The sequence below is a fragment of the Cibotium barometz genome, chromosome 9 (assembly GCF_041138505.1).
Source record: "Cibotium barometz isolate CiBa-2024 chromosome 9, ASM4113850v1, whole genome shotgun sequence".
Lineage (NCBI taxonomy): Eukaryota > Viridiplantae > Streptophyta > Polypodiopsida > Cyatheales > Cibotiaceae > Cibotium > Cibotium barometz.
This window is the reverse complement of record NC_141054.1, coordinates 9,563,302-9,583,084: the sequence shown is the minus strand read 5'-3', so window position 1 is coordinate 9,583,084 and position 19,783 is coordinate 9,563,302. Positions and strand designations below refer to the sequence as shown.

The 19,783-nt window shown below is 49.8% G+C and overlaps 1 protein-coding gene across 1 annotated transcript in view; it reads right to left on the bottom strand.

Moving 5' to 3' along the window:
* LOC147635242 (Alkaline-phosphatase-like family protein) overlaps positions 1–19,783 on the bottom strand; it is a 122,320-nt gene that overhangs the window by 55,741 nt on the left and 46,796 nt on the right. The window contains exons 6-9 of the mRNA XM_086802461.1: positions 4,039–4,122; positions 3,833–3,910; positions 3,585–3,710; positions 2,416–2,502 (exon numbers count right to left, since the gene is read on the bottom strand). Of these exons, the coding sequence (XP_086658587.1) occupies positions 2,416–2,502; positions 3,585–3,710; positions 3,833–3,910; positions 4,039–4,122 (375 nt within the window). The remainder of the gene's footprint in view (positions 1–2,415; positions 2,503–3,584; positions 3,711–3,832; positions 3,911–4,038; positions 4,123–19,783) is intronic.

Here is a 19,783-nt window from a genome sequence, read left to right as displayed (position 1 = left end):
GGCTACTATGGGAGTTGTTGTAGTTGTGTCACTCGATGTTGAGGGCACATCTACGGATGCACTAGACTCAATCTCTCTAAATCTACTCTTGCTTGTCTATAGTGGAATCCTTTAGGATTCTTCCTGAACGGAAGCAAACCATTCCTACTTACAGGTTGCCCTAGAGCAAAAGTAAACCCTCGACCAAGAGCATTCTACCATCTTCTTCTTCTTCTTTCCAACAAAGAAGAGAGGTTACCATAGTCCTTTCTTCGTGCTTGCTCAGAACTACCAGCTCTAGCCTTCTAACACAGCTCCTCCAATTCTGCTATTTTCATTCGTAGAGGTATTGCCCAGCATGGTTTATTGTAGAATGTCCCTCACTCTCATTATACACCCCCCAGACAGAGGATTGACACCAGTTGGGAGATTGTTGCCAGTATTACAGCATGGCAGATCTAGAGAGCTAGATGCACGGAGGCTATTGAAGGTGTCCAGATTTTTGGGTCTCAGTGCATTAGTACTATATGGGGTGATATCATCTATACTCTTATGGCTGCTTGGGCTCGTATTCAGGGGTCCTCTCGTTCAGCACAGGCAAAGCACGTGATATTTATGCGGGAGTGGAACCATGGCATCTTCTTTTCCTCTAGTCCCACAGGTCTTTCAAGGCATCATGATGCTCCTCAGTGGTTGAAATCACCTTACATATTGGGGTGATTCTATTCTTTTCCGGCTTATAGCTGTGATTGTTGTATGTCTTTTTCATACTTAATATAAGTCTCTTTTTGAAAAAAAAAAATGCATATAAATCCTCAAAAGATAAAGTAGGATTCCTGACCGAAGTGTTCAAGAAGTAACCAAACCATCATATTTCTGAGGCAAGACCTTGATGCACCTGCATGCAATGTATTTGCTTCACGTGTTGATCCCAATAGTCACCATCTGGTCTTGCAGATTCTTGATCCTCATAAGGAATGGCTCCACTACTTCTCCATGACTAAGCTTCTCCGATGCCAGGTGATTCTCACGGTTCTATAACCTTGTCTGATTCATAGTCTCATACTTTTTACTCACAACCAGCCAAGCTTTTGTAACAAAATTCATGTGCTGAATCAGAGTCATAACAAAATCAGTGACGTTGGTGACGATGGCACACTAAGTATATGCATCCCTTCTCCTCTACTCCAAAACAAGAGCATCATCTGGCAAACTTGTTTGAGTTGGGTCCGGAGGATCCGGAGTTAGCTCTGGCCTTCTATTAAGCCCAATAATGGTCTTCCACAACTCATAAGAGGACAGAATTGACCTCAACTTGAACTTTGAGAGTGTATAGTTTGTCCCATCAAACTTTCCTTTGCCAAATGGTGGTTGCCAAGCCCTTGCGGCTGCCAAAGAGCCACTTCGTCTAGAGCCTATACCATGTAAGAAAATATAACTGATGTTCACACAAATAGCAAAATCTTCGACAAGACAAAGAACTTAGAGCACGAGATGGAGAACGATATTAAATCACTATTGCAAACTAAATTACAAAACTGATGGCATTTGCCCACCCATGCGCTCCCGTAAGGAGCTTAATCTAGATAGACTTTGAGATGGAGGAAATCATGCACTAACAAGGCCGCACAACGTAGTGAAAATAGATCTCAACTAATGATCTCAATATATGATGGAGGAGGCTGCTGAACCCATCTACATATATAGGAACCAGAGCCATGTTGGCCAACCTTCAACTAGTCCAGATGTCCAGATGGACCAAACTCACCACATTATCTGACTGGGATAAATATTAGACTTAACAAGCAACCATAGGTCTTGATACAGCTTCCAAGCCCATCCAATATCATCTCGGTGCCCGTTCGGCCCTGCACTCGAGGACAAGTTGTCCCAGGGAAGATCTCCTTCTACCCTTGAGTGGGGTCGATCAGCCCACACTCTCATGCATCCTATTTTGGCATCGTGCCAAATCTACATAAGCCATCTCCTAACCATCTGGCCACCTGTGGCCAACCCCAATGTCTAAATTGGGAATGTCAACTGGCATCTGGGCATGCGAGCAGCACAAAGTGAAAGTAGAGCAACCCGTTACCCACACAATAACAATGACAAGGGTGGAGCATTGATTTCCAGCATCTAGTTCGGAAATATCACTTGCTGGACATGCCTAGCGAATTCGAACTTATAGGCATGCCGCTTTTGGTCTCTCTTGTAACTCTTTGCATGTTAAGCTGTTATTTAAAACAAAATACAGAACATATCTAGGTCTAGTGTGATCAACATGAAGGTAATAAATAAAGGTGTGGAGTCCTTGCCTCTTCTAAAACATGGAGACACCTTTTTTAGAAAATAAAAATTCATAGGCGATGCTGGTTCTCCTCAACAAGAGAGGAACATCTTCATCTCCATATAAGGTACAAAATGATAATCCCTTACCAAATATATACTGCATGATGACTTGCAGCTTTGTGTAGCAGAATGAGCTGACTGCCGCGTACTCCATGCAAACAATGCTGTCTCTACCTGATACCATTCAAGTCAAAAATAAATTATTACATTGAGGAGCAGTGGAGTAGTCAGCTGAAAAAAGCTAACAGCTGAGCAGCCTTACCATACTCTCATTTTACACTACCGTAAGCACCCAGGTGGGACGTCTTTAGCAGGGAAGAGGAAGCAAATCATATTTTATTTAAGGGGGTTTTCCATAATGTATAGCACATTATGCGTGTTGATATGCCACTAAGGCATAACGTTCTTGTGAAATGCTATGCTCCAGCCTGCACCTTGTGCAAGACAAAGGGGTCTCATGCAAACCGTAAAGAAAGTATGTTGAGTATGCCAAGCCTTATTTGACATGCAAACCATGAAGGAAGGATGTTGAGGAGATGTCAAGCATTAATTGACATGCTAGTAGTGATGTATAACAGAAAAAAGATGGTAGGTTCAGAGCAGCCCTTACCAGTGCCTCAACAACTTTGGGGAAGCTTCACAATGAATTCCATCATGGGCATAACAAAGACTCCGTTTTATCCTTTTAACTGAAGCAACTGAATAAGACTGCTTTGGTTGGGCATGGACACTTCATCCCCCTGTTAGAATAATAGGAAGGCTGAGCATATGGCTTCCTTATTAGCACTCTGCTCACACCAAATTTCTCACGCACAACCCCCAGCGTACAGGTACTTCACTTGTTTTATCAAGAATGCGCATTTACACCGTGTGCTTACTCGCACAATGAGCCATGATATGACACAAGCAGATACCGTCGTACCATCAGCCTTCTTATCAGGGAGGAACACGAGCTTATAGATAGTGATGACACCTTTGCTTTTGTAAACGCTTCTCGTAGAAACCTTAGCAAACTCAAGGCTACAGTATGTATCACAGTATGCATCCTCTATTTGTCCATAGGATCAATTATCATTGGAGATTGGAACTACTTCCTAGGTTTTGATGCCTGAGGCTCTCCTGGCCGTGGCTTTATTTATGTAGTCTACAAAACTCTTCACTGCTCTAAAAGGATCTCTTAGATTACAAATAAAAACAGGCAAATCAAGTTTGTAAGACTGAATGTATTTTCCAGAAAAATAAAAATTATGTGATACCTCTTCGGCTGTCCCTCCACCATGATCTCCATTCAATGTCTGGCCATGATCACCCATTACCAACAGCAACGTGTCCTCATGGAGTCCTCCAGGATAAGACTGATCCCGGAGAATGGAGATGACATCCTGCAAGAATATAGCTCACCATATATAAGCTTAAAATTAATCAGTACTTAGCATTTATCAGTAAACTTAAAAACCAAGAGTTTAGTAGCTTTAGATGTACTTAAACATGAGCAAATAGTCACCTCGACTACTCTGTTGTACTGCTCCAATTTCTCAACCATGTGCGGAGACTCCACTCCAAAAATGTGGCCCACGTGATCCTACTTACCACACTTTACATTTAGTAGCACGTCCCTCCTTTCCCTTTGAATGACTATTACGTGAGGGGTTTACAAGACAAATAAACAACCCAGCATTTTATACAAATTGTTAAAGCTGAGAATCATACCACTCCTAAGAAGTGTCCTATAAGGACATCCCAATCGTCTTTGTATAGTGTTGGGAACAAATTCTCTACCACACCATCATCCACCTGTTTTATCAAGCTTGCCAATGGGCTTTGTCAAAAGAATAGATCAAGTAAAAGCTGCCGCCGGGATGAATCAGATATTTTTCTCAAACAGAGTCTTCTATCATTGACAAAACAAAACTTGAAGGAAATGTGGTCAAGCCAAAAAAACTATTCAATGCGCTGCTTACCTTACCAAACACACTCTTCAAACTTATTTCCATAAGTAAAGGCAAATACATCTGAAAATGCATGCAATCCCTCTAGTGAGGTATGCATTGAGATTTTAGCCATGTACACAACAGTGTACTTTATGGCATTTTTGGATAATTGGAATATCAGAAAGCAAATGGGTGATACTCCAAGCTACATGTGCATCATGCATTCATATGTGTGACATTGTTTGGTTTGCGTAGACAATGCCTGGATTTATTGCATGTGTTGTCCATGGGGCCGCCCAAGCACCCTTGTGGACGGGTACATGCACAAACCCGTTTGGGACCATAGTAACATGAAACGTTTCGTCCGTTTCGAAGTTTGTTTGGGACGAAACGCAAAGGTTTTGAAATGACATTTCTTATATACATATACTAAATTTATAACATATACCAAATCAACTTGAACACTTATTATATACATATACCAAATCAACTTGAACATAAAAGAGAGGCAACAGGTTCAAAACACTTTCTTCAGCTAAAACACATTTTGTGCTGGATGTCCCATACACTTTCTTCAGCTAAAACACATTTTGTGCCGAATGTCCCATACTTGTGAATGAGCACCGAGCCCCCCCAAATGTCACGCATATTAGGGGATTTGCAAGGAGCCATGATGGGGAAGGGTTGGGACTTGCAATTGAAGTCTGAAAATTTCAGAGGAAATCTGAAATTTCAGAAAATTTCAGAGAATTAGCATGAAAATGCCCAAATTAATGAGAGATTGGGGGAGATAATGTGAAATTCATGATTTTGGGAGATTGGGTATGAAATTCGTGATTTTGGGAGTAGATTTTTTGGTATTTCCAAAATTTGGGTAAGAATGGGGGAGAGAGAGAGAGAGAGGAGGAAATAAACAAGTTGGAAGGGAAGAGGAGAAAAGGGAAGGAGGTGACAAAGGCAAGAAAAGGAGAGAAAGAGGAGGAGGGAAGAGGAGGGGTGTACCGTGGAGGAGAAGAGAGAAAGAAGAGAAGGGAAAAGGAAGAGGAGGCGTGGAGGAGGAGATGCAAAGGGCTCAAAGGACCGAAGAGGAGGCATGGAGGAGAAAAGCAAAGAGATGGCTGCAGTCGGGATGCGTGAACGGCAGCAAATAGGGAGGAGAAATGGAAATCGATGGGCAGCCGGGATGCGCAAAGAAACATTAGAAAAAACGTTTGTGGAAAATAAAACTTTCGCCCGTTTTTTTTTGACCTGGATTCACATTTCAGCAAAACACTGTTTCGATGCTCCCGTTTCGTCCTGTTTCGAAACATTTCATGACAGAAATGTTTCGCCACGTTTCGACAAGACGAAACGCATTTTTATGTTATTATGTTTGGGACTAACGCCGTGTTCCTCATGGGTTTTGTAGGTGGTAAGTATATTTGTTGTTTAAGCATTAAATGTACATGTTGACCACCAAATTTTTGTTTGCAAGCACCCATACCTATTTTAAAGTGACTGGGCCAAGTTAGTAAAGTGTTTTTGGACCAAGGACAAGTATTATTCATGTGAATACCCCTTTTGCTAGGCACCTATTGGAAGAAAAGCATATAATAAAGTACCACTTGCTTTAAAACAAGGAAAGCAACAACAAAAACAAAGTCACATTACTATGCGGTTTGGGGGCTGATTGGGCCCATCATTCCGACCCCTAGTGAGGTGCACAATTTATTTTGTTAAATGTGGTCGTGGTGTGATTAGTGTTTAATCTTAATTATTGTTGATTGATTCCTTGATACACTCGTCCCCGTTACATTGGTAGTAGAGCCATGTTCCCTTTTGTGGGAAACGGTTTGGAGCTTGGAATCATCGACTGTGGACTTGATTAGTTCACTATGGTCAGCCACTTGACCCAGCAACTACAAGTTCCTGGGGTTTCTCCACACCCAACTCTTGGGCTATGGTCTCAAAAGTAATACCGTGTGCCACAACCTTAGTGTCTAGGCCTCCAAGGCCTTTTGCACATCTGGATCATCCCTCAAAGCTCTGAGCTCCTACACCTCATGCATCAAGGCATCATGTCAGTAAAACATGGCACCCTCAGTCATGATATTTGTCCTGTCCAGCTGCTCATGGTTGGGAGTGTTCTCCATACTCCTATTTGGTCAACACGGGTGATTTGGTTGCGATGAGTAGGACACAGGTCATCAAGGCCTCAGCCTCCCCATCCATACTTTGGAGGAGCTTTTTGGATGCAGAGTTTGCAGATGGCACTGCAACCTACATTTCCTGGTCTACAGCGTTTACCAAGGCCATTGAGGTGTTATGCCTCACTTCCAGCGCTCAGATCAACTCACACAAGTTGTGTGGTTTTTGCGTGGGACCCCCCCTTGTTTTGGTAGCCAGTCGCACCTAACTTGGATGCCAGTATTGACATCAGACCTGAGCAGCACATAGCCCCCCTCATCCTGAGCATTCCAAGGAAGCTGCTCTACTAGAGTTCTGCTCCCTTATGGCAGGCCGTGTTGTGGCCAGCCAGTCTGCTGGCCACCATGTGGTACATTGCATCTTGTTGGACCTTCTCTCGCTCATGCATCAGCAGGCAGGTCTAGAGGCTTATTTGTAACTTCTTATGGTCCCACAGTGATGGCCGTGCAGTCAAGGCCAACGTAGCTTGGCGACGAGGAGTTGTCCAACCCCTCCTTAAGGGGGGTTTGGCATCATTAATCCCGAAAACTTAGCACACACCCCTTCCCATGGTGGGACCATGGCCTCCTGGCACTAGATGGATCTTCTCAACAGCCCCAACCCACAAAGTTAGCACCTCTTTTGAGGATAAGTTTGTGGCCAGCCTCTTCCATGCCTAGGAGGCTGTCCCTCTTCCAAATATCTCCCACCTATAACGAGAAGAGCCTTGCCAACCCCCCATGTGGAGTGTGTTCATCCGTCTTCCCCTCGGAACACTTCCTTGGGGCCCGATCTCACATCTTTTGGTCCAGCCCAGATGGTGGACTCAAGGCTTCGATTTCCATGCACTTCCTCCCCTCTTGCAGCAAGAGAGGCTTGCAGGCCTCACGGCAGGGACCCACCCTACCCTCGACATCGACTCCACAATTCCTCCAGAGTGACTCCCACGACCTTGCCTCCTGATTTTGTGTGGGTGCCCTCTTTCTCAAGACATGACATCCCCTGGCAATTGTCAGCATCCAAGAGACTCCCACTCTCAGGTCTTTGTGGTTGAGGACTAGGGCCGATTGATACTTAGCCTAGACCTCATAGAGGAGGATTATCCCTCCTGCCCCTAGCGGGTAGGGTAGTAGCACATCCACCATACATGTACATGCAGACTCCAAGAATTGTCACCCGTGACCCAACATGACTCTAGCCTTGGCCCGCAAACTGGCCTTGCGTGGAATGGAACTTGGATTTGGCACACGCAGGTGTACTACTATAAACTTTTTTTTTTTTCCAGGAAAAAAATTCTTCTATTAATTATATGAAAACCAGCCAGTAGGCTGAAATACAACCACAGAACCTCTAAAAGAGAACAAAAGACGGGAGGATAGTCCCCCTCCATGGCTGGCCGCTCTAGCCCTCATTTGAATGGTTGGGGGGGGGAGCCAAACCAGTGGTCTGTAGTGCTAAGTGAGGTCTCCGGTACTGTTCGAGAGGAAGGGACCCTGCTACCATATCCGTAGGAAGTACTCTCAACGTTTCCTCATGCGGTCCAAACCTCCCTGTAGCTTCCCCCACAGGCCGCGGAGGGTATGAACGATATCTATCCATATGGCATGGATGGACTCCGCTCAGGGAGGGGGGGGGGGGGTGTTGGGGCAGGGGCCCTCAATGGTCTCTCTGTATCGTGTCCGCCAAATGTGCCATGCCGCTATGCTGTTGATGATCTCCCATCTCTGACTAGTGCAAGGGGACCATGCCTCTACTGGAGTGTCAGGGGTGGGGATAGACTCTATCCAACAATGTGTGAACCTGAGGCCTGGCCACATCAGCACTCTCCTCATAGTGGAGGGCGGCCCTGACCTTGTCACCCTGGCAACTGCCCCCAGGTGATGATGCGCAAGGCAGCTTGAGAGGGGGAGAATAGCTGCATCTTATGCACTGCGCTGAACGATCACCAATGGCCAGCCAAGTGCCAACTGCTTAACTCCTGTGAGCCATTTGCCAAAGGAATAGAATGACCTTTCAAGGTTGGAATCTGTCCCACAGTTACTTCCAATAGTCTCTGAGGAAGCTAGGTGAGAGGAGGATCAGTGATCTACTGAGGCAGGTGTATTGTCAATCTCATGCATCTCTATCCGTCGGCCTAGCCTTGCTGAGTAGTGAAAAAAGGGGGTGGTGGGGCTCTCAGGGCTTAAAGAGCATGTCCACTCCCACTCACTGGGGTCTCCCATAGCCAGAGTCTCCCAGGGCCTATCTGGGGGGTTGATGTGCCAACGATGCTCATTGGAAGCGATGATCCAGACTCTCTGAAGTGAGCCACCACTAAAGTCCTCTGCTAGGGAGAGGGTCAGATGCCCATGGCATCCGACTAAGAAAATGAGAGTTGGAACCCCGTCTGATCCTAGAAACGTCAGAGGGATGTCATCGCGCATGAAGGCTCCCAAACACTATAGAGGGGAGGGATCCTGTAAGGGGGTCAACCAGTCGCGGGGGGGACAAGCTACGTGAGAACGCACGCCCAAGGGGTGGCCGCTGGGCATCCTAAAGCGGTGGGTTCCCGATCAACAACTAGCGGAGTCTCTCCTCATCCGAGCCACGGGGGGAGGGGGGGGGGGGGGGGGGCGGCGCGGAGAGGGCGCTGGCTTGAGGTGGCCCCAATCTCTCATCAAACTGGCTGCAAATCTGTCCTCAAAAATGGTGCTCAGGCCTCCGGATACCATGAAAATCCTCCGGATACCATGAAAATCCATCGAACACTATGAGTCAAGGGGCCACCAAGTGAGGGGGTCCAAACTGAGATCCGGTCAATCAGAAAAGCCTTCCATGGCTCACCACTTGGCAGAAGGCCCCTCACGATCAACTTGCCCAGCAAGGCTATGCTCTGCACAACTGGGTCAATGATGCCCAATCCTCCACAAGTCTAGGGGTGAGTGATCACCCACCAAGCCACCTTGGCCCGAGCGGGCCGGCCGTCGGTCCCGGCTCACAGAAAGTTCCAGATCAGTCCCTGAACCTCACCCACGCATGCCTTAGAAAATATCTAGCAAGATGTGATGTACCACATGGTTGGCCACGACGACACAGCGACGAGGGAGAGGTGGTGTTGCTCCAATACAAAAGCTTCTTCCAAATGCTCAAAAGAAGGGGGGGGGCTAGTTGCTGCTCGGCTGAAATGTCAATCCCAACCTAGTATACCCGGGTATCTGATCGGGGTGCCCCTGTGGATCCACTGGAATGACTCAACTGGGTGCCAAGCCAGGGTGGGTGAAGATCCCACCCAAAAACCACACGACTTGTGCCACTTGATTTGAGCTCCGGAGGTTAAGCAGAAAGTCTGGATGGCGAGGGAAAATCTCTAAAGGTTCCCCTCCTCTCCTTAGAGGTGGGCGGCTACCATCTACGAACTCCGAGTCGAGAAGCTCCTCTTGGGATCAGATGGGGAGACAGAGACCCTGGAGTCCTGTCTCCTGTGCAAAGAGAAAACTTCTCATCGCCTCAGCTATGAAAAGGAAGAGAAAAGGGGGGGGGAAGGGGTGTCACATTGGCTTGAGGTGGCCCCAAGCTCTCATCAAACTAGCTGCAAATTTGTCCCAAAAGTGGTGCTCAGGCCTCGGGATACCGTGAAAATCCATTGAACACTGGGAGTCAAGGGGCCACCAAGTGAGGGGATCCAAGCTGAGATCCGATCAATCAGAAATCCTTCCACGGCTCACCACCTGGCAGAAGGCCTCTGACGATCAACTTGCCCAACAGGGCTCTGCTCTACAGAATTGGGTCAATGATGCCCAATCCTCCACAAGTCTACAGGCTAAGTGATCATCCTCCAAGAAACCTTGGCCCCAGCGGGCTGGCCGTCGATCCCAGCTCACAGAAAATTCCACATCAACCCTTGAACCTCACCCACGCATGCCTTAGAAAATACCTATGTGGTGGCAAGGAGCACATGGTTGGCCACGATGATGCGGCGACAAGGGAGAGGAGGGCGGTGCTCCATCACAAAAGCTTCTTCCAAATGGTCGGAAGAGGGAGAGGGGGGGGGGGGGGGGGGGGGCGCTAGTTGCTACTCGGCTGAAGGTGCCATGAGTCAGGTTGGGGAGATGAGGCTGCACGCATCGGCTGATGGCTTTGGCAAGGATTTTGTATTGGGGAGCCACTAATGAATCTCGAAACAGTCACCACCCTCCTTCGGAATAAAGTGGAGTAGCCCCTCAAAGAGTCTCTCCGGCATGTGTCCTGAGGCCATGATCTCATTGAAGGCGGCCATGAAACCGCCTTTCACGATATCACACTGGCACATAAAAAGAGAGACCCGTAAGCCATCCTCACCTGGACACTTGCCCCATGGAAGGGCACGAAGTGAATCTTGCAACTCGATGAGAGAGTGTTGGAACATGTCATCTCCAGAGGGTCTACATCACCTTTTTTCATGCTTGTACTGGTCATTTTATGAGACCCTGCATTGGCATATTTAGCAGATATTATTTGGGATTTTTCTACCACTTTTTAGGCATTTTATAGAATTTTATGCTACTGGACAGCTGGCCGAACAGCTCTTTGGAGGGATATATAAGGGTTCTCACCCTTCCCATCACTTTTCATCTCATTCTTGAAAATCTGCTGGAGGTCATTGGCTGCAGCAAGAGTCTCTTATGCTTGTAAGCACCTACGGGCTTCCCTCGTGCTCATTTCAGCAATAATCAACTGTTTCCAGCCTTCTATAGTTTGTGCTTTGGGCCTACAGCTGGTGATGCTCTTTCTTTCATGGTATCAGAGCCAAACGCTGATCTACAGGTAAGAAACTGCTGCGTTTTTCTGATTGGAGCAGAGGCTTCATCATGGTGCTGCATTTTCTACATATTTCTCTTTTCCCACCCTGCCTCCCTTTCTTCTTTCTCTCCTCTTGCTGTGCACAGCTTAAGAGGAGGTTATTTGCTGTTTTTTTTACAGCCCTCTTTCTTCAAAGAAGGTTCATTGTCAGAGTACATGGCTTCCAGAGATTTCTCTAGCGCTGCTCCTTCTCCCATTGATACTGCTCCCCATGTGGTTCCTCTTCCCAATCTTTCTTCTTTGAGTTTCTCTCATCCAGGTCTTGCTCCCCATAAAAGGCTCCTTGTAATTGATTGACGCTCGCTGAAGCTCCCGCCTCCCCTCTCCCTGCTCGCGATTCTGCACTGCGCCCCCTGCCTGCTCGCCCCCCGTCTTCCCCTCGCTCCTTCCCCCCTCCGCCTTCCCTACATTGCCCGCCGCCTGTCCCTTTTAGCCCCCCCCCCCCCCCCCGCCGCCTGCTTCCGCTGCTGCGCCCCCCTCCCCTTTTGTTCCGCCTCGCTTCCTCTCCTCGCGCCTCCCCCCTTGTCTTCGCGCCCCCCTCCCCTCTGCTGCGCCTCATCCCCCCCCCCTCCGCCTGCTCGCTTCCTCCCTTCCCTCTTGCGCGCAGCCCCCGCTTCCCCCTTTTTTAGGGTTTTTTTTTCTTTTTTCTCCTTCACCTTCTCCCACCCCCCCCCTCCTTCCTTTTTCTTGCTTCCGCCCCCCCTTGGGGTTTCGTTTTCATTTTTCGCTCCATATCCCGCCTCTTTGTGTGCAGTTCGGTTCCAGCAGGATCCCGCCTTCGCCTCGCCTTCGCCGCAGCTTCAGACTCTGATGGAGGCTCCTCCCGCCCCGCCTCAGAGGGACTCATCCGCAGCCCCCTCGCCCGCCCCTGAGGTCACCCCCATCAGGCTTTCTCTTTCGCCGGAAGAGGAAGCGAGCCTCACCGCAGAGGTGGAACGCCTCCAGGCTCATTCCACCATCTGCCGTATAGTCGACACTCGCCCCAGCAGAGGGGAGATCAGGGATCTTCTTCAGGCCCGCCGTCTTGCAGATGTGGGCAAGATCCTGGATGTACAGCTTCTGGGCCGGGGACATTATCAGATCGAGTTCGAGGCCGCCCAGAGCGTTGCCAAGGTCCTTGCCATGAGTCCCCTTGACATCAGGGGTGCTCGGGCTTTCTTCAGACCTTGGCAGCATGGATTTGACCCAACAGCGGCGGAGCAGGGAGAGCGCCTCTTCCATGTTACAGTTTGTTTCCCTGGTCTCCGCCGGGAGTATCTTCCGCTCCTCTCCAGGCTCGGAGCATTGGTGGGCTCGGTACTAGAGACGGGCCCCTCAGCAGCTTCAGTGGTGGCCAGAGCAGCTGGGCTACCTTCGGTCAGAGTGTTGGTGTCTGACATCTCCTCCCTTCCTAAGGTCATTTAGCTACCTAGGATAGGGGGGGGTGGATAGATCAGAGAGTGGAGTTCTCGGGACTCCCGAACCAGTGCTTCATTTGCAGGCAGGTCGGTCATCTGGCCAGGGCCTGTCCTCGCAGGAGACCCCGACCCTCACCACAGCAGCAGGCTACTGATGGCCCGCCCACAGATTCGGCTCGGCAGGCTGCCTCCGGGACACCTGCTCAGGCCACAGAGACCTCGGAGTGGCAGCCTGGTCAGGGGCGCCGCCGAGGGAGACAGCCACAGCAGCACGCCCAGAGACCGCTGCAGCAGCAGCCACAGTCTCAGCCTCACTGGGTCCCCGTGAGGAACAGCCTTTCTCCCCTCCAGGAGGAGACCCTCGCGGCAACGTCTGAGGACCAGGAGATGCCAGCACCGCCACCTTCACCCCCCCCACCCCCGTCCCCTCCCACCGCCTCGCTTCCACCATCGCCTCCTCCCGTCTCCGCTCCGGTTTCGGCAGCGGCTCCCTCTCCACCTCCCTCGCCTCCCCCTCCTCCCCCTCCGCCCGCCTCACCTTCCCGGGAGGCCCTGGCAGTTCCCTGGCGCTCACCTGCAGTCCGGAGAGCGCTGAGCACTGACCTCGCTCGAGCATCACAGAGGAGACCTATGCCGATTAGGGCTTCACGGATTTCATCTATCCGCAGTCGGCTAAGTCGCCTTGGCATTCGACAGCGCTCGGAGGCTTTTGATTATACCTTCACACGGCTTTTTGGAGCAGAGGGCCCCCATGAGCCAGCGCCCATCCGAGTTCATGTAGTGATACCTCCGGCCCGCGGGGAGGAGGCACTAGACTCAGCGGTGGCCTTCTCGTTCCCTCTATGTGGCCCTTGTGACCGGGAGTGGACTCTAGAGCTCGCTCTCAGCACTTTGAAGACTCAGGCAGTTGAGTTTTCTCATCACATGAGCGATCTGGAGGTGACAGATGTGATAGGCCGACTTTGGGAGTTGGCTCATTTTTTCTTGGATCCCGGGAGTGTGGATACCTCAGGGATTCGGCATTTGGTCGTGCGCATAGTGGCAGACTTGGCACGCAACCCTGGATATGTGTGTATACACGAGGTTGCTCTGTCAGAGCGGGAGGCAGTCGCCATGGGCCACAGCCACTGGCGCCTGATCCGGGATTCTTGCAGTACACCGGGTGGGCAGATTCGCAGCCGTTCGGATGGGGACTACTCTCCATCCAAGCCGCTTGCGAAGGCCCGCCGTACGGCTGAGACAGCATCCACCTCAGCAGGGCATCCATGAGGATCATCTCATGGAATGTACAGGGCCTTGGCGGAGCACACTTTATACGCTATCGAGGTTGCTTGAGGCAGGAGCTTCAGAGATGCCTGGTTGGTGGCAGCATTGATATTTTGATGATGCAGGAGCACCACTTGGGTGAGAGCAGGATCCGGAGATATGGTTCGTCGGTGATGCCTGGTAGATGGGACACTTTTTGGTCTGCAGGGTTTGGTCCTTTGGGTGGACAGGGAGGAGTATGCATGGTTATTGCAGATGTATGGCGGCAGGCCATTGTGGATCGAGGGATCATTGTGCCTGGTAGAGCACAGTATGTCATTCTGAGGATGCATGATGAGCTATTGGGTGTGCTCAACATCTATGCGCCCAATCATGCTAGTGCCAGAGCAGAGTTCTGGACTCAGGTTACAGATGCATTACCAGAGGCCGCACATTGGTGTGTTGGGGGAGACTTCAACATGCTTGAGGACCCGGCAGATAGGGTGGGAGGCAGTCATGTTACAGTGCACGGCACGGAGCTTGCAGCTTGGGACCGGTTTTGCATGTCACTGAGGATCACTGATGCATGGCAGCATGGGGCTTTCTCCCGGTCTCAGGACAGTCTTAGTTTCTCTCGGTCGGATCGCTGGCAGGGAGGGACTAATCTATCACGGATTGATCGCTTTTACGTGGGCGACTGGTTAGGGGAGCGAGGGGGCTCCATCGGTTGCATGGGCAGTTATTACACTTCCGCTGGCTCAGGGCGGTTTGGGCATTATAGATCCAGTCGATCAGAGTAGAGCCTTATTGGGGAAGCTTATTGTTTGGGGGTTGCTTCCAGGCGCTGAGCCTTGGAAAGAGCTCCTCTTGCAGCGACTGCAGGCTCGGGCGCCCCCAGCAGGGGGTACTTGGGCACCAGAGATTCGCTGGATCTTCATAGAGATGAGGAGGACAGGCCTCAGTAGAAGATGGGAGGACAGATTTGCTTTGAGTATCCTGAGAGCTTGGGAGCTGCTGAGACCGGGGCTCTCTCAGCGACCTCCTTCTTGTGTTGAGGAGCGGGCCAGACAGCCGCTCATCTGGAGCCCAACGGTTCGCACGGAGCAGGGTCATATGCTGGGTTCTCGGCCTTGTCTAGCCTGGGGACCTTTAGCGGCAGGCCCAGCTCGTAGTTTTGGAGACTGGCAGGCTTTCTGCAGTCTACCAGAGGAGATCCAGGTGGAGAGGCTGAGTCACTTCAGAGGGGGGTTGATTATGAGGGATGATATACAGGAGGCACTCACAGAGGAGTGGTTCACGCCTCTCGAGCCAGTGGCCCCACGGTGGATGGGAGCCTTTACACAGTTGGAGATCCTGATTGCTGTCAGAGCTAGCACTGAGGATGGCAGATGCCTCTACTATGAGATTCAGGATGAGGGCAGACTCCAGAGAGTGGAGGTGGAGTCGCCTTTGGTTGCAGAGTGCACCTTTCAGAGGATTCGGGTAGTGGCCGCCGCTTCTCGGAAGTGGCATATTGACCCCGACCCTGCTGATGTGCTCCCGGATTGGCGCATATGGGCATATGCAGCGCGCCCCTTGGCCCGGCTACAGTGGGACCCCGGGGAGTACGAGTGGCATGATCCTTATGCATCCCTTGAGGCCACAGAGATCACCTTTTTCCAGTATACTGTTCGGCTGGGGCGGCGTATTTTGACGGTGAGGAGGACGGTTTCTCCAGCGGCAGCGGGGCATTGGCGACTATAGGGACTCTCACAGGAGTAGTTCCTGGAGGATTTCTGGGCTCGGCTCTGGGCTAGTCGACAGGCCCGCAGGATCTCGACTTTTCAGTGGCTGGTCGCCCACAGGGGCTCAGCAGTTGGCACTTGGCTTGTTTACAGCGGTCTTCCGGCGGCCTGCGTCCGATGCGGCCACCCTATGGAGACACAGAGACATTGCCTTTGGGACTGCCCTCAGGCACAACAGATTTGGCTGCGGATGCTGCGTATTCTGGCCCCCCTCTCTCCAGAGGGTATGTTTACGTGGGGTGCCGCTGCTTGGTCGACTTCTTCAGGGCCTGCTATGGGCTATGAGATGGAGCAGGGCAATCAGGCCATCAGATTTATTAGGGGCCAGCCTCGCCTGGTTCTGGCACCGGATTTCTCATCCGCCAGCTGGACACAGGAGGGATTTACGATGGGAGCTCCTCAGCAGCCTCACCATCTGGTTCACCTGGAGGGCCCGGTGCTTTACGGCCTTTGAGGGGAGATTGGAGCCACCAGCAAAGACTGTACGGGGGATTTGGCAGGAGTTGATCCACACCCTGCGAGGATAGTACGACCGCATCCGGGGAGACTCGGATGAGGCGATCTTACGGCGCCAGGCCTTTCACACCACTTGGCGCTGTGGCCCTTTCTACACCTTACACACGGGATCCCCCCGTTGGCACTACAGGCCACCTGTTTGGCTCTTCCCCCCCCCCTATTGTATGATTTAGCCGCTCAGTTCTTTGTACTGATGCTTGTATTTTGCAGCACCTAGGGAGAGTCTCCCGGGCTGCCATGCTGTATTCGCTGCTCTATCTCTCTTAGGAGCAGGAGAGATCTTTTGTAGCCCTACGGGCGTTTTTATATAACTAATGAAAGGATCTTTTCTCGGAAAAAAAAAGGTCTTGCTCCCCATATGCCATCCTACAATCCTCCCCAAGTCAGTGACTCCATGAAGCTTACAGCAACCAACTATCATACATGGTCTTTCTACACTCAGTTATTGCTGGAAGGAGCCAGTGTGTGGATGGCTAGCTCCACACCTCACTTTGTGGACCCTTCTTTGAGAAGCATATTGGATGCTCGGGCTCGTCTTATCATCATCCACTGCATGACTCCATCTATACAGGCACAGTTTGTCTCTACCCGGAGTAATGCTCATCAGAAGTGGACAGAGATCCAGAGGAGGCATGGGAGAGTTTCGACAGTGAAGATTGCCAAATTGGAGTCAAATCTGGAGAAGCTTACAATCAATGAGTCAGATAACTTGATTGAGAAAATTGGAGAGTTCACCCATATCAAGCTGCAGCTTGAGGAGTACGGGAGCACCATCAACAATCCCATCCATAAACTTCTTGGTAAATTGTCTGCTTCCTTTGATTCTTTTAAGGATAATATTTATTTCCGTGATCCTCTCCTCCCTTTTGAGGAAAGTCATGAGTTATCTCCACGACAAGTGCATGCTTCGCGGAAAAGGCAAGTCAGAGTCTGCTTTTCTTGCCTCTGACAAGGGCAAAGGCAAAGGTGGAAAAGGGATGACCAACAACAACAACAAAAACAAAGGCAAAGGCAAGGGTAAACAAGATTCAAAGAAGTTCAAGGACAAAAGCAATGAATGTGATTACTGTGGCGGGACAGGTCATATTGACACTCGTTGCTGTTGGGGTAAAGGCATTATGCCCACCCTTATAGTGTGTACAAGCCCATAAGTTATAGTACATAGTACACTTAGTACTTTTAATGTACTAAGTGCACTATGTGTACTAGTGCAATATACATGTGTGATAGGGGAGTCACACACTCATTCCCATGAGTTGACTTATCCCCACAACTCTCTCTCTCTCCCTTGTTCTCTCTGTGTATGTCTCCCACATGAATCTCTAACCCTAATTATCTCTCCCATTCAACTGGTATCAGAGCCTGCTTGTACTGTACGGACCTGCGTGCTGCATCAGAACTGGTCGCCTGTGTGTGCTGCGTGGGCAGAATCTCTTGTAGGTGCTAAAGCACATGTGAAGCTGCCCTGTGCAAAACAGGGCAAACCAAGTCGTAGGCAGTGTCACAGTTGCAGCAGCGCTCGCAGCAGGTGAGGAGCTAAACGCGGCCAGCAAACAGGTCGACTAGGTGGCAGCGCTGGGCAGCAATACGTGAGCGTTGGGCGTTAGACGGCGTAAACCCACCGAGCGTCAATACAACAAGCGAACACGCAAGGCGTTGGTCGCTAATCGCGTAGCGAGCCACTAGGCGAAGGCTTTCAAGCGTTGGGTGGCGCACCAGGAAGGGGGCGAACCTTCAACAATATCGCCGTCGACCATCAGCTGGGAGCGATGTGCGGTTCCGGTGCAGGCAAGGCGTAAGAGCTCCGTCGGTCGATAGCATAGGATGGCTGGTTGCGATAAGGAGCGTAAGCACTGTAGTAACCTGCAGAAGCTGGAGTAACGAGGAGAGCCATGCTGCCCAACCAGGCAGCGCAGAGGGCAGCCTAGCCATCCGTACAGCTCTGCAAGCGCATAAGCATCAACACAAGCAACTCCCGATTCAGCAACATCAGCAAGAAGCCCCCCCCCCTTTCTGCAACAGCATCAACACAAAGAAATTCAGCTTGCAGATCAGAGAAATTCAAAAAATTAAGAGGTATTTGCCTTCAATTTTGGGAATTTCTTATCAATTCAATCAATTGAGCAGGTACAGGTGCCCAATTGCTCAATTTTGAGCAAAATTGGCAAAATTGGGTGACATTGGTCACAATCAGGATCAATTTGCAGGAAATTGGATGTCGAAATTTGGGGCTCTTGATGTAATTGTGCAATTAAGCATTCATACATGCTGCATGATGTGAGAAATCGCACATTTGGGCAAAATTGCAGCAAATTGCAGTGCAAATAAGGGGCTTTTGTGCCGATTGGATTGATTTGCATGCAGGCACTCGTATTTGATGCTTTGGGCAATGTGTTGATGCCTGTCAAGCACTCAATGTGCCTGTAAATCAAGGGGCTTTCATGTATTGGATGTATATGTGGCCAGGGGGAAGTACTGTGAAGACTTTGGATGCCTTCATGTGCGTCAATATACCATGTATGATCAGCAATTGATCTTAAATCAAGGGGCTTTTCAAGATTTTATGCTTGTTGAGCTTGGCAAAGCAGCAGGCAAGACATTTATACCTTGAATCCTCAGAAATCAGCTTGCAGTCAAGGGGCTTTTGCCCAATTTCTGTTCGGGACTGTTGTATGCAGTGTTCGGGACTGTAAAAGTCTGATTTTCACTCATTTGGACAGCCAGGAGAGCATTTATTGCTACTGTACCTGCTGGTACAGATTTGGTACAGCTTTGTACAAGTTTTGGCATGGCTGCACATTGATTTGAGTGAGGAAAAGTCTCAATTTCAGCTGCTGTACTTGCCGGTACAGGTTTGGTACATCATTGGTGAGCACTTGGTACTGCTGTACAGTACTTTGGAAGGGGAACAGAGCACATTTAAGGTGCTGTCCTAAATCTGCAGCAACCAGATTTTGGTGATTTCATCACATACAGTGGGAGTAAAGTTGCATTCGTGCTTCCGCAGTGGGAGATAAAGCTTGGGAGAACAACTGTGAGCACTTTGTGTGCCTTTGGTGCAGTGTTTGCACATTTTGCAGGGAGTCAGGCATTGACAGGTTGCATATTGCTATGGCAACCACAGGTGAGAGCTCTTCATTGCTTCACATCAAAAAGCTTTAAGGCTCACATAACTATGATATTTGGCAAACCCAATGCTATAATGTGTTGCTCCAGAAGAAGCAGCACAAGCCTATCAAAGAAAGGGGTGTAAAGCCCGCTTCTCTTACTGCTGAAGAGTGGGAAGATATGGATGAGCTGGCAAGATCTACTATCATGTTGTCTGTGTCAGACTCTTTACTTTTCAGCATTCGTGAAGAGAAGACAGCTTGGGGAATGTGGCAGAGATTGCAGGACTTGTATGCCCAGCAAAGTGCCTCAAGCAAAGTGTATTGGTTGAAGAAACTCATAGGTCTTTAGATGAAGGAAGGGGCGTCCATGGCAGCCCATCTAAATGAGTTTAATGGTATTGTCAGCCAAGTTATAAATCAAAAGTTGGCAATGGACGATGAGTTCAAAGCCACTTTTCTCTTATGCACTTTGCCAGAGAGTTGGGACA